This window comes from Nymphaea colorata, chromosome 4 (assembly GCF_008831285.2).
Source record: "Nymphaea colorata isolate Beijing-Zhang1983 chromosome 4, ASM883128v2, whole genome shotgun sequence".
NCBI lineage: Eukaryota > Viridiplantae > Streptophyta > Magnoliopsida > Nymphaeales > Nymphaeaceae > Nymphaea > Nymphaea colorata.
The window spans coordinates 20,336,785-20,351,230 of NC_045141.1; the positions used below are offsets into that span (position 1 = coordinate 20,336,785).

Consider the following 14,446-nt stretch of genomic DNA (forward strand, 5'->3'; position numbering starts at 1 on the left):
GATCTAATGATCCGCGAATAGCTAAGTTATTTATCCATGAGATCTATCCTCTTGGCAGACAGAAGATGTACCATCTCTGCGATCTTTCGTTTTATACTTCCTAATTTCCTTAAGTTTCTGTTGCTAAAACTTCCAGAGGTCTGTTCTCCCTACCAAAGCAAATTAAAGAAGCAAAAAGAAGAAAAAATCCGCACATCGGATATCATCTTAGCAGACTAGTTGCTGATCTTAAAGTGATATGCTCAAGAAGAAATACAGGAAATTCAAATGGCCGAAATATTATATTCCACTCCCAAAGGAGTACTTTTGAAATGCTAAAGCAAATGATTTGACCTTTTTTGAGTGCTACTATTCTCGTTTGACGTGATCCGTGAACCAGGTTGCTTTTCTGAATGCAAGTTGACGTTTGTATTATTTTTTATTAGATTTGATTAGTGGTTGATGAACAATAAATTGAATTGACATGAGCTTCTTAATTTCTTAATGCCGTCCTATACTATGTAGAGTAGTGAATAAGTGGAAGCTGTTTAAGATTGAATTAGTGGAAGGAGATATGATAAATTGATCTGATTCTCTAATTAAAATATTGGTAAAGCTTTCCCCTGTTCTAGCATCAGTGGATATCTTTTTCAAAATTTAAAAATCTAGGATCACAACAAAAGGGGTACATGCCTTTCATAAAGGTACAATATTCCTTCATTTGAAGTTTTTCAATGGCATTAGCCATTATGGCATTTATATTCGCTTTTCTAGGTTGGTGTTCTAACATTCACGCATTTTTCAAGCTCTTCTATGCCCATGTTTTAAAAAATGTGCATTCTTGGTCCTTTCAGCTTCTATACTCTACCTTCTCAAGCTCATGCCCTGCAAATTCCCACAAAAATTTTTTCAGCTATCAATTCTATGTCCAGCCTCAAGGCGCCGGTTCAAACGGATTTCTTGTCGACTTCTTTAAATGGCATTGGGATATAGTTAATGAGGACACATGTAATATTTTTAGAGAATTTCATCGAAGCACATAGCTTCCTCTGGACATGTACAAGTGCTTAATCACACTCATTCTCAAGCATAGATAAGATAACCATACATCAAACTATTGTCCAATCTTTATAATGGGGAATTTAAGAAGGATTACTGCTAAGGTAATTGAGACAAGAACTAGGTCACTCCTCGAATTAATTTTGCATGATCTGTTTACACTTATACTGGAAAGAGATATTCAACATGCTCTTATTATGGCACCCATTTTTCATGTTTAAGGTGGACTTAAGAAAGGCATTTGACTATATATCATAGTCCTATTTGCTGCAATTGTTGAAGTATATGAATTTTGGTAAACAATATATGTCTTGGATCAAAGAGTTGCTTACCAAATCAAAGACATCTATCGTTATCAATGGACGCTTAAGACCCTCCTTCATACCACAACGAGGAGTTTGGCAAGGTTGCCCCTTTATCCCTGCCTTGTTCAACAAAACAATGGAAGGTTTAGTAGTTTTAATTAAAAGGGCAGCCGCAAGTGAGTTGCCTAACCCTATCAATGTGGATGACCTCTCATCTAATATTATTCAGTATAAAGATGACTTGATGTTTTTTGGGGAAGCAACTTTTCAACAGATAATGGTAACATTGCTCATTATTTGTATCTTCTCTATGACATCTTATCTTGACATTAATGAAGACAAATTGTCTATTACCTTGTTAAATGTTGATGCATACATTAAGTTTGAATCTTTGATGCATCTCTTTCAATGCAAATGATCGATCTTTATATTGAATACTTGGGGCTTTCCCTTCAACTACAAGCAATCAAAACACCTTCTTGGTTGCCAATCATTGATAATATTAACAATAGATTGGCTTCTTGAAAATCTAGACATCTATCCCAGCTAATAAAGTAACCATGATCAAGTATGTCCTCTCCACTCTGCCTTCTTATTTCTTGTCGGTGTTCTCCCTACCTGCTAAGGTGGAAAATGGGCTGAATCACATTCTCAAAAAAATTTTGTAATGTGGGCCTAGCCTGAAGAAGAAAAAACATCTTGTAGCTTAGAAATCTATTTCTCTACCCTTTTCTCGTGGAGGTCTAAGAATTCCACATATCAGAAAAAGAAATATATCTTTCATTTTAAAGTGGTGGACTTTTGTCCAAGACTCCAATTCAATTTGTGCGATGGCTTTCCGCCACAAATGCAATTTGCATAGTCTCTTATGTGCAGTTCAAAGATAGTTTCCATATAACAATTTTCTTCATGGGAATGAGATGGTGAAGGGCGTTTCTCTGTAGCTTGTGCTTACAATTTGTTTTAACCTCTCAGTGTTGATTGGTTCCTTCATAATATCCTTTGAGCTGGGGGTCCTACTCGACGATCCAAAACTTTTTGCCTAACTTATTAAGATGGACCACATATAGACTCAAAATAGCCTAATGAGGTCTGGTTTTCACCTTGCTAGCAAATAGCCATTAAGTTGTTGTGCCGAAGAAACTACCACTCACTTGTTTTGGTTTTGTTGAGTGTCTCAAGATATTTCATGTGCTTACCTGGTTTATGCTTGAAGTCAAAACATATCTACGATTCAGGATCTTATTCATGGACCAGTTACTTCTTGGTGGGTCATATGGAACTCCAAGAATGATATTATTTATAAAAATAAGGTTGTCTCAGTTTGCATTACATAATTCATTTTGTATGATGTTTGGTTAATTACTCATAACTTATAGGGGAATGACAGTATCTACAACCTCTTACAAGAATTAAGAGTTGAGTCTTAGAAGTAACCTATATTCCAAGTTCAACCCTTCTTTGGATGTTATTTTCCTCTCTCTCTCATCCCACCACCCCCACGCCCCTAGGTTGGTGAGTAGAAAACAAAGTTCAAAGGAAAATTACACCCTCAGAAATCGTATACAATATAATTAAATCATAGCAGTGGCCACACGATGTGCAGACACTAATGTTCGCAGCAGCTGGTCATTATAAGCAGTAACTGCTTAGAGTCACCTTGCGTTGCTCTGCGAACTGATCAGGCTGTACTTTTTTGGTCCCTGCTTCACCTATATTCATATATCTAAAAATAAAAGCTCACCCCCACATGGGCAGACATAAAGCACGTACGCAGTCAATCATAATCACATGCATGTTCATAGAAGCACACGCATTCCCCTCTTTCTCTCTCTCGGCTCACTTTGTGATGAAATACTTCAAACCAGCCGAAGGATTTTTTGCTAAACCTTTATCCGGAATTTTGTGTGGAACATGAACGAAAAGAAGAAAATCTTAAAACGCATATTTCCACTCTTCGATTCAACACGATGGTTAAAGACTAAAGAACCATGGACGTACAACGCATGGACTTGGTTTCAACATTACACTTGATGAACTTGGTCGATCTCCCTTTCTCCAGAAGCTGAAGTCCTGTACATCCAGATGGCTGGAACTGTAAATGTCTGTTTGTTGAAATATAGTCTTTTCCGTCTTCTATAAATCATTCATGCACAGTGAAAAATTGAAAAGAATTTTTTAGAATCACAAATCTTGCAAATTGGGACGGGAAAAAGAGGGTGACTGCAACACGTAAATCATTCACGGTTTCTACTTCAAATACAACGATGGTATATGTCTACCTTCCTGCAAATTCACCTTTTTATTTCATATATAATCTTTTAGAACTTCAACGTCTCCCACTCTGATCGAAACTACTTATTAACAGGAAAAAACTGCGACTATGGTCACCGACCATTCAAGCTAGCTTCCATCAGTGAATATTTTTTTTAGATTTCAAACTTCCTTCATGAACAGGAAGCTCCGTTCCATGGCGGTGCAAGGCCTTTAAGCTATCTCTGTAGGTTGTCTTTGATGCCTTGGGAAAATTTCCTGAGTGGGCCAGCAATTGCTTGTGGCATGTGCCCTACTGATATCAAACAGTTCGCCCATTGAGAAATCAAGGACAGGCACGCAGAGACGGCAAAAGGACCCTGCAGTGTCTCGATGGGAGCCATGCCATGCAGGTACCACCGTCTTTTGAACCATGCACTATATGTTGCCAAAATTAGCAGAAAGACAGCAACAGTAAGAGATCCCCTTGTTTGTTTGTTTCTTATCGTTGCCTAAAATCGTGACTGTGAGAGATATATATCTTTCTTCTATATTCAATATAGCTTAGAGTAATATGTCTCATTGAAACATATAACTTATGTACTGTAACCAGGTGAGATGTAAAGTGGAGATTGAGTTACTATAAGTAAAGGTGGCTCTGGTTCCAAGGGCCATTGATGTCTGGCCGTGCAAGATATGCATTGGAATGCTTGCCTATCGAATAATTTTGAAAATTAAAAGAAAATGTTCAAGAGGGCATCGGCTTCCTGGTGGTACGTACATTTTTTATTTGGCATGCATTGTTCTCATTGGATTCAGCTTTGCCCGCGTTACAGAGAAAATGTGTCCTAGAATATTCATCATTAGGCCACAGACTATTATTATTCAGAAACTGCCAGACGAGGACCTACGGTCACCAAATCGTCGTTGGTCGTTCTTTTTCCCCGAAAGAAAAATTCATTACTTCATGTTAAAAAAGTTTTACAACTTAGGTGGGCGTGTATTAAGTTTTCATTTTAATCAAGGACAATATTGAAAAGTATACCACTTATACATTAGGCACCTACATATATAGATGGTGTGTAAATCAACTTTTCAGAATTCAGCTACTAACTTACTAAGACATGAGAGTTGTTTGTGATTAAATTGCAGTCGTTTGCCTCCTCCATACTTTCAGAATGCAGTTGTTAGATGATAAGTTGCATAATTGACGATTCAATATCCAAAGTGCTATTCATCCTTTCTTGCGAATATGTGAAGTTGGTGATTATGATGCATCTCCAACTATGTATATGGATGGATTTATCGACTAAAACTATAAGATTCGAAATGAAGAATGAAAATCAAAAGTAATATTAGATATAATGGATAATATATATATATATATATATATATATATATATATAGAGAGAGAGAGAGAGAGAGAGAGGGAGAGAGAGAGAAACAGACAGACATGCAGACAACAGACACACCCAAGTCCTAATTAACAACTGTAACTATTGAGCCAGCTTCTCAGTTTTCTCCTTATTAATTAATCATATTTAATGAGAGAAAAAAAGAGATTAGGACATTTAAGGTTGTCGCCAATGTACATGTAAGGATCTAGTGTTCTGTTTGTGCATGTGCACGCATGCGTGTATGCCTCCCTCTCCCTCTATCTCTCTCTCTCTCTCTCTCTCTATATATATATATATATATATATATATATATATATATATATATATATATATATATATATATATATATATATATATATATATATATATATATATATATATATATATATATATATATATATATATGGGTGCTCTTGAGAACACCTTATACACCTAGTTATAGATGTTCATTTTTCATAAACAATGTTTTTTTTTGTTCAGCCAATCTTGCAGGTAAGATCTACATATATATTTTACTAGACAAACATATATATATATATATATATATATATATATATAGACACACACCAAATTTTGAAGACAAGAAAATTCATGTTTTCAAGCCCAACTTACACAATTTCCTTCATATAAAGTTCGTAACATAAGCATAGCTTCCGGCCAGAAGCACCATTGCATTATTCTCTCTTTCTCTCTCTCTCTTTCTCTCCCCTCTGTCTCGTTGCGGCTGAGTCTCGAGTCCACCTTTTTACCTCTCGCCACTTTTTTCTTTAGTGTTCTTGTCTCTTTCTGGCTTTTTCTTGTTAGTAGCCTTTTAGATCCACTCTCCATTTGTCTTTTTTTCTTCTTCTGTCATTCCCCTCGCTTGGCGGTTTCCTGGGGTTGTGTCTGGAGGTTGTGGCTCATTTCAGCTTAGTGGCGCATTTGAGAAGCGCGCAATAATACGGTCTTCAGGGGCGCCTTCTCTTCGTCGGAGTCTGTGGCTCGTCTTGTGCAAGGGGGTGTTTATTTTGTCATTCGGCTACGACGTCGTCCTTCGTCTGCGACTGGGTGATTGTGCCGCTCCGTCTCCCCACTCTCTCTCCACCCCTTTTATTTTGTTTTACTATACATTGTATTATATATTTCGTTTCTTTGCTTATATTTGCGGCTGTTATTGTATTGGGGGACTTCTTGTCTCGAAATTTTGGTATAAATTATCATTTTATCGGTTCTCTCTCTCTCTCTCTCTCTCTCTCTCTCTATATATATATATATATATATATAGATATATATATATATATATATGTTTGTGTGTGTGTGTTTATTTATTTCTGTGAAGAAATATGCCGTCTGACCTTTTAGAAAAACGAATCAATTTTGAACCTTGAATATTATAAAGAATTACATTAAGGAGGTGAATGGTTCATTCTACCTCCCCAAGCACTCAGTTTTTTTCCAATCTATAACGTTGGTACACAGAGGTACTTAAGCACAGTGATTTGTTCACATTATTCCATATAATTAAAAGGTACGTTACCTCTAACATCTTCCAGTGTCGTATATAGTATCATAGAAAAAGCTTGAAAAATAGAACCAGAATATTAATGTACGAAGCACAACGTTGCATGAAATGTAATAAAATGATCGACATGTACACAAATTAGAAAATAAAGTTTTTGCATGAAATGAATTAGTGAAATGAATATTGACTTTGCTACGTTTTCGCTAGTTGCCCACACATGCTATTCAGCTTAACCTTGCATAAAATGTCTTTACCGAACCCTATTGATCAACTGCCTATTTGTCACATCAATGTAACTGAAGTTTGTTGCCTCCACAGTGGCATCCGAAAGTTCTAAGTAGTTTGGTGAAGAATGAATAAAAATGCATTTTTGTAGGAGAGAGAGAGAGAGTGTGCATAACGACTCGTTGCAATACTAACTCGGGTGACTAGTATATGAATAACACTTATAAAACCTTCAAGGGTTCTTAATATTATCAATATAAAACTATTTTTACTTCTCTCGCATAAAGTGTCACCACCCTCCACTCCTTAGCTGACTACGATTCACTCTTAAAGAGACATGCATGTATTTGGACAATTGATAGTAAGGGTCCTAAGAAACTGTTTGATCCTAACAAATAAGGTAAATTCAAGGAACAATGTGTGTAGGGTGACGTGAATCTGCCTCTTTATTTGCAGAGATGATAGCAATAATGTGTTACTATTGTCAAACACTGATTTTCCTTCCATTGGAGGTTTTTTCTTTATTTGGCCCTTTCTATAAATAATTGAATAATTATTTTTCTAATTTTGTATGTTTTGCCTCGCACAGAATAGGAATTACCTCACTGTGTAAGAAGGCATGCATTATTATGCTGTGTATCTTGTATAAAAGACAAGCTAATGAAATTTTCAACTTAGCTCAACCTTTTAGGGTGGTGTTCACTCTTTCTGTATCATGTATTACGCTGTCCTGATCACTATACAATAGCATATGCCCGCTAGATCGGTCTGAGTTAGAAGTGGACAACGGGTTGGGTACCGGACGGGTCGATCAGGCCCGGGTTTGGACCCGACAAAAGCCCAGACTGGCCTAATTCGTTTCGATAACTTTTTAATATTATTTTTATTTTATTAATAATATATAATTTATTATTAAAATATATTATATTCAAAAAAATATTTTAAAAATATTTTTTATTTTGATTGGGCCTGGCCTGTCAGGACCTTACTTTTACTTTTGTCGGATTGCAAACTCGATGCCTAAGCTTAGTCTCAGTATTGCACTAACAAATGCATAATGGGTTCAAATCCTATAACTAATATTCTTTTGAACTGTAAATGATGGTGACAGAACGGGCATCATAGATTCGTAGGGTAGGGGGCGAAGAGAGGTTAGCTTGGCCTCTTGCAAACGACCACTATACAGTCGCATATTTTTTTTCTTGGCAATGGACAACAACTTTTCAGCTTAATTAATTCCCATTTTGTTCTCATACATAAGAGTGGACACCTTTTTTTTATCTTTTGAGGGTATTCTTGTTATTTCACCGCGTGGAAGCCAAACATATGATAGCTAGCTTCCAGGTCCAGCCAACTCAACCTAATAGGGTCACCTTTCCAACACTCAACCCCATATTGAAAATGAAAACCCTTAGAACCTCAAGAACCTGAGAGGAGGTTGCCTAGGTCAAAAGAAAAGGGGATATTTTGATAATTATTTAAAAAAATGTCCTTTTTAATCTTTTCATATTTTTTATTTTGTTCTTTCTCTTTACAAAAACTTTTCGTTTTTATTAACTGAAGGTATTTTCATCATTAACTATATTAATGCACAAAAAAATTGTGCACCAGGTGTACATAATCAGTCCCAACAACTTTGAGTCGCATGAAGCACAGGTAAACCCTGCCCCTGGAAAGGAACAAGTTGAGGGTTCAAGGACAAGAGCGAGGTTTGAACCCTCACCCAACTATCCACCGGCTTGCCCCCTCTTCAATTATTACGTAAAGTATTTGTACTTAGGAAAGTAAATAGTTATTATATATATATATAGCTATTGTATCTGTCTCAAAGATACAATGAATGAACCCACCATATAACCCATGATTTTCTTTGTGCTGCATGTACTCTTCTGGCATCGCCATTGAATTCAAGTATGACACATATTAATGTATATGCGCTTATTCTTTTGCAGTTTCGGGTCATTATCAACTGCTGTTGTTCATCTGTTATGTATAATATCGTTTCTCCTTGTTCTCTGGTAGCTCTGAGCTCTGCATGTATTGATTGCCAAGACTTGATAAGTTCATGATCCTCATAAATGCTCTCGTTGCCTGGATGCTGCATCATAAAGTTTGCGTCTTCCAGCTGCTAAGGGTGCAGACGGGTCGGATTCATCAGTCCCATCGAGTTTCTACCCATGTATTTGAATTCATTGTGGATCTGCATGCCAGTCCCAAACATTAATCAGATTGACCGCAAAAATCAGGAATCTGTTGATGGTGGAGTATCTTATATAGAGTAAGTGCCCGACATGATGCGAATTTGCTTGTTAAAACTCTATTAAAATTCAGATCGGACTCAAGTGTAAATGTATGTTTGAAATGTTAAATTAGTCGAGTTACAGTTGTAAGAACTTGACTCTTTTAAACTCAACTCGGCTCAACTATATAATGAATGCTGAACTATAATAAATGAATAGTTAAACGAGTAGCAATTGAACGAGTTGAACAAATTAACGATTTAAACAAGCTAAAAGAAACAAAACAGACTTAATAAAAACAAGTTAAGCGAGTTGAAGATGGTATCGTCAAGTCAAGATCGACATAGAATCAAGCTCAATCCTATTCTACTTGATCAGGTTCAAACAGTGTTCGAGCTCAAGTTTTTTTAGTTGAATTGAGCTCACTCGGTTCGTGTGCAGCCCAATATAGGGGTTGGGTACTTTCCGCAACAGTTGGTGAGCCTGATCATGATGAAGGGCACATGCCAATTGCCATACATATTTCAGATATCAAAGGGGGTGCCGACATCTTCCATAAAACAGAAATGCTTGTATGAACAGATCAAAGAGAAGCCTCGATGCCTGATGGATTATACTCTTGAAAAATGAAAACCCATTATGATTCATTATTAGGAGTTAGAACAGATCATAACTACAATGCTTATATTGTGTAAAGCCACGTGAAATGTACAGGGTAATTAAATTGGAGACTACACACGCGGGGGTGTGGTCTCTATTGGGGTTCTCACGGATGCCACGCGCTTGCCTCTCTCAGGCCTGCTGTTCTCTGCAAACTTCACGCTTCCATGGTGCAGTCCCTTCTCTTTCTCCGCGCCGGTCCACTCTGATGCATAGAAATGCTCCTCGGTGACGCCCTTCGATTGCGGCAGGAACATGCTCCCCCACGGAGGGAAGTGCACCAAAGTGGCCGGGAGGGTGCAAGCTATGATCATCACGCCCATGTAGGTGAGCCCATCTGCACCAGAGTATTTGGCGCTGGTGAAGAAAAGGAACTGAGTTAAAGCAGCACCCACATTTCCCCCGGCACCCGTCATGCCGGAAATTACGCCGAGGGATCTCCGGGATATGAAAGGAACGATGCCAAACGTCGCCCCTTCTGCCGCTTGTGTACATATGGAGAATAAGATCATGGCCAAGATCGAGAGTGGTAGAGTGTTGGCCTTTCCTAGCCAAATGCAGAAGAGACCTCCTAGAGTTTGCAGGATCCATAGGTTCCACAGACGGCCGCGCATGCCGAATTTTCGAGCTCCAAAATCAGACGCAAGTCCACCAACTGAGCGAGCAAATATGTTGGCCAATCCGGAACTAGCAGCAACGATGCCGGCAGTGTGGAGTTTCAGGTGGAACCGATCGTAGAAGTACTCGGCGATGACATTGTCTGTGGTAAGCTCGACGCCTAAAGAGTAGCCATACAGAAAGACAAAGACCCATGTCCTGTAATTGGTCACCGCACACCACAAGACCTGCAATATTTCCAGTACAGAAGTGAACACTTGTCCACGAGACAGAAATCATAATATAATTTGACCATCTAATTAGTGTCATTATATCTATAGTTCTGATTCTCTTTCTCTTTAACTATCATAATCTAGTTTTACAAAAGTACCAAACTTGATTATTTGCCCGAAAAGTACCACACTTGAATATTCAAAAGAAAAATATATTTTGTCTTAAAAGGTTAATTAAACTGTATTATGTAATACATTCTTTCCAACCAGAGAATGAAGAGCAGAGGTGATAAATAGATCCATATACAGCATTACATTCCGTTTGGGATTAGAAAAAGCTGTAATCTTACCTTCTTCTTATATCTATGATAAATACCATATGCACTTCTTTGAACTTGAATGGAGAAATAGGTTTAATTGTGTATGTGTGTGTGTAAATATATAATACCTTAGAGAATTCATCCTTGTGAACATCTCCCTTCTTGTGGAGAGTTCTCAAGTTTCCATCCGGCAGGTCCTGTCCTTGACAGAGGATAAGGATGCCCATGATGAGAAGCATGAGTCCAGGAACAAAAAAGGCTATCCTCCACGCAGTAAATGGAGTAACACCCATCTTGTGAATCACCTGATACAAGAGTGGCATGATGAGTTGGGTAGCTCCCCCTCCCATGTTACCCCACCCAGCAGCCGTCCCATTGGCAGTTCCCACGATTTTGCTGTTGAACATGACGCTCATCCAGTACTGGCACGACACGAAAGTCGCCAGCGAGAATCCAATCACAAACCGGACGGCGACGAACCCGGTGGCGGTGGACACCAGGGCCATGCAGAACACCGCCGGCGCCGATAGCAAGAGGAGGAATGCGCACCCATGGCGCGGCCCCAGCATGTCGCAGACGGCCCCCATGACGAGCCTGGAGAAGATGGTCCCGGACACGGAGGCGACGCCGGCGTGGCCGATGTCGGCCTTGGTGAGGTTCAGGTTGTCGCGGATGATCGGAACGAGGGGAGCGGCGGCGAAGGTGGAGACGAAGCAGGTGAAAAAGGAGAGCCATGAGAGATGGAAGGTCAGCATGTGTGGCCTGCTGAAGGACAAGAATTTGATCACTTTCGCCCTGTTCTCGGAGTCCACAGGCAATGCGAACCATGGTGTGGCTTCTGTGGGGACTTCAGGGGAAGCCACAGACAGGGGAAATGCCGACTTTGTGCCATGGACTCCGTGCATGGAAGTGCCTGGAGACCCTTCTGTGTTGTTGGCAGCCATGGAAGCAACTTCAGAGGTTGCGCGCAACAGCAAATGAAAGAGAAAAGGAAGAATGGAGATGTTGTGACCCCCAGGCTTTCGTTTGGGGATTTATATAAGCTTTAAGAGTGGAGATGATGCAAGAGATGCCAAAATGAATATACTGTGTGGGGGTCAAGAGTAAGGGAAGGGATAGGAATCCATGTCGCCACTTACAGCGTCTCTGAGATGGCCCTTTGGACCCGACGAGATTCCAAAGGTTGGAAGATTGAGTACTCACCAGTTCAAGATTCCATCTCAACATATGATCTAATATTCCTGTTTAAATGAATCAATCTCCGTCTTCAAACTCTGTTAAAACAAGAAATTAGTTTCCTTTTAACTGAAACATAGCTTTTTTCCTGATCGAAGGCAGCATCTGGGCATTCAAATATTTTTACAAAAGATAATCAAGAAGTCGTAATTTTAAAAAATTTTCAGGGCGCTAAAGATCTTTCTTCAAAATATGGTGGTTTTAATCTCTATCCAGAATGTGAGGGTGCCGAGGCCACCTGTCTAAGACTCTGCACTATAAGTCTCAAGTCGACGCACGTTGCCGTGTTGTGTCATGGAGGAGAGAGTACCCGGGGCTACGCTTTCGTCTCTTTACATGTGTCTTTAACGTTTTTTTTTGGTTAATAAACGGGAGGGAACCCACCGCCTTCTCACTTGAAGTTGAAGTATTTCCTCCTGCTTGTAAACCCTTTAGGGGTTTAGAGTAGCGTTTAGAGTTACTTCAGTAGTACACTCTTTTAACTTAACATGTTATTGTTTGGTTTTAACTTAACATGTTATCATTTGGTTTAAAAGAATAGTATCTATAGGAATCAAATTTATATGCATTGACAGCATGCCACTCGACCCGGCCGGTTATACCATGCTACTCAAGGAAGCATTAAATTGAATTTTGAGACGTTGGGCAGAACATTTTTAACAGAATAATAGTAACACCGAGCAGGGATATAAACGGTTTGGACCCAGATGCGGGTCTGCCATCTACCGGATCTGACTTAATTGGATTCTCAATCTAAATTGGAACTCAGATTCAAACAGCCATTTGATCTTCATCAGACTTTGAATCCCTTACAAACCAATGGATATAAACAAATGGCCTATTCCAGAATCCAACTTGTTTCTATGAATGTTTTATTGAGCTATTTAGGGGGCAATTGATTGCCCATCATCTAAAATCCTCAAGATTTGAAATCATTGATGTAAAGATCGTATCATTCCCTCTTCAAATGTAAAAAGAGAAAATAAGCATTTCAAGTGTGGATCTTATGTCTGTCCTAAGATACTTTAGTTTGATGAACTATGAATCTTACTGCTAACCTTTTGGTACATCAAATCCATAGATTTTAAATTCGAAGTAATCAAACACACCTTCAGATTTACATCCGGTTGGAATTTGGGTTGGAACTAGACATTTCCAAAATTAATATTTAATATGGACTGCATGTATGTAACGAGACTCCGATTCGAATGTTGTTTTTTAAAGCAAATTCTGGTCCAACAGATTCGTTGAATCATTCTTGGATCCTTATTGGAAGCGGAACCAGGATTTTTGCAGACTTTTCTTTCCTTTTCTTTTTTTTTTTTTGGAGTGCGGGCTTGTTCCAGCACCTCTTAAATTTACTGAGCATGGGTTGCCCAAGTAGCTACGCTCCGGACAGAAGCATTCAATGCCATTCTTTGATGAGAGACTTCATATTCGAAATTCAATTAAATCGTCAGATATTTGGGCACCTGTTATTCACGGAATCCTCCGGCAATGTACATCCATATTACTTCGGCCAATTGCTTTAACGTGACGCTATTTAAAAAAAAGAAAACAAAAAGTTGAATTCCTATAATATTAATACGTCAGTTTTTGAGGCCCCCCACTTGTTAAAATGAAGACCCAAGAAGAAGGAATATATATTGGAAATAGCCATCCAGCTCGTCCTTTGGGAAGCAGAAAAGCTTCTGGGTTAAGTCTATTACGATCTAATCCGCTCTAGCTTAATGAGACATATACTTGAATCATAAACAGAAGCAGAACAGTCAAAACCAAATGCTGATCACTCACTCGGTATAAAATCTCATGAGCCCCAATTTGGGCAGTTGGTCACACATTCATTTTGAACTAGGATCTTAATTTGGATTTAAACCTTCATATCGGGGATTATCCTAATATAATATGATTTAAATCCAATTTGTGCTACTTAATGGTAAGTAAGGAGGATGTTTGGATTCATGCTTTCACAGATTTGATCTGGATACAAATGCCAAACTGCTTAGACCCCCCTTAAGGGGGTGTTTGATGTGAAGGTCAAATTCACAAACATATTCCTTTTTCTTTTTAATGTTTCCTTGAGACAAACTTGAGATATGTACTTAGTGGTGAAGCCAAAAGGGGCCGGCCGGGTCATGGTCATTTTAAATTTAAAAAACAAGTAACTTTAAAATTTTTAATTTGCCACATAAAAATTTTGAAGAAATATATTTTGGTCCCTATCAAAATTTCGAAAATCATATTTTAACCCCCAAATAAAAAAATTCCTAAATGTTCCCCGGCTGGACCTATATCCCAAAGTCTTAATTCCATTAACAAATGGGTCTTGGGTCTCTTGACAGCGCCTTTGGGTACCAAGAAATTTCTCAACCCGTCATTTACCACCTGCGTGACACATGCATGCACACACACACACACACACACACAGAGAGAGAGAGAGA

The 14,446-nt window shown here is 38.6% G+C and overlaps 1 protein-coding gene across 1 annotated transcript; it reads right to left on the reverse strand.

Annotated features, from left to right (window-relative positions):
• Positions 1-9,627: 9,627 nt before the first annotated feature.
• On the reverse strand, positions 9,628-12,027 carry LOC116253321 (high-affinity nitrate transporter 2.1-like). Its single transcript, XM_031628094.2, has 2 exons — positions 10,898-12,027; positions 9,628-10,464 (listed from the first exon to the last, which is right to left on the reverse strand). The coding sequence occupies exons 1-2, from the start codon at positions 11,711-11,713 to the stop codon at positions 9,691-9,693; spliced, it is 1,590 nt and encodes a 529-aa protein (XP_031483954.1). The 5' UTR covers positions 11,714-12,027; the 3' UTR covers positions 9,628-9,690.
• Positions 12,028-14,446: the final 2,419 nt, after the last annotated feature.

What these genes read in the sequence shown, in the direction of transcription:
- LOC116253321 (XM_031628094.2), bottom strand. Translation starts at nt 11,713, where the DNA reads ATGGCTGCCAACAACACAGAAGGGTCTCCAGGCACTTCCATGCACGGA. An exon ending in ACAAGGATGAATTCTCTAAG is followed by an intron (nt 10,465 to 10,897) that starts GTATTATATATT and finishes GAAATATTGCAG; the next exon opens with GTCTTGTGGTGTGCGGTGAC.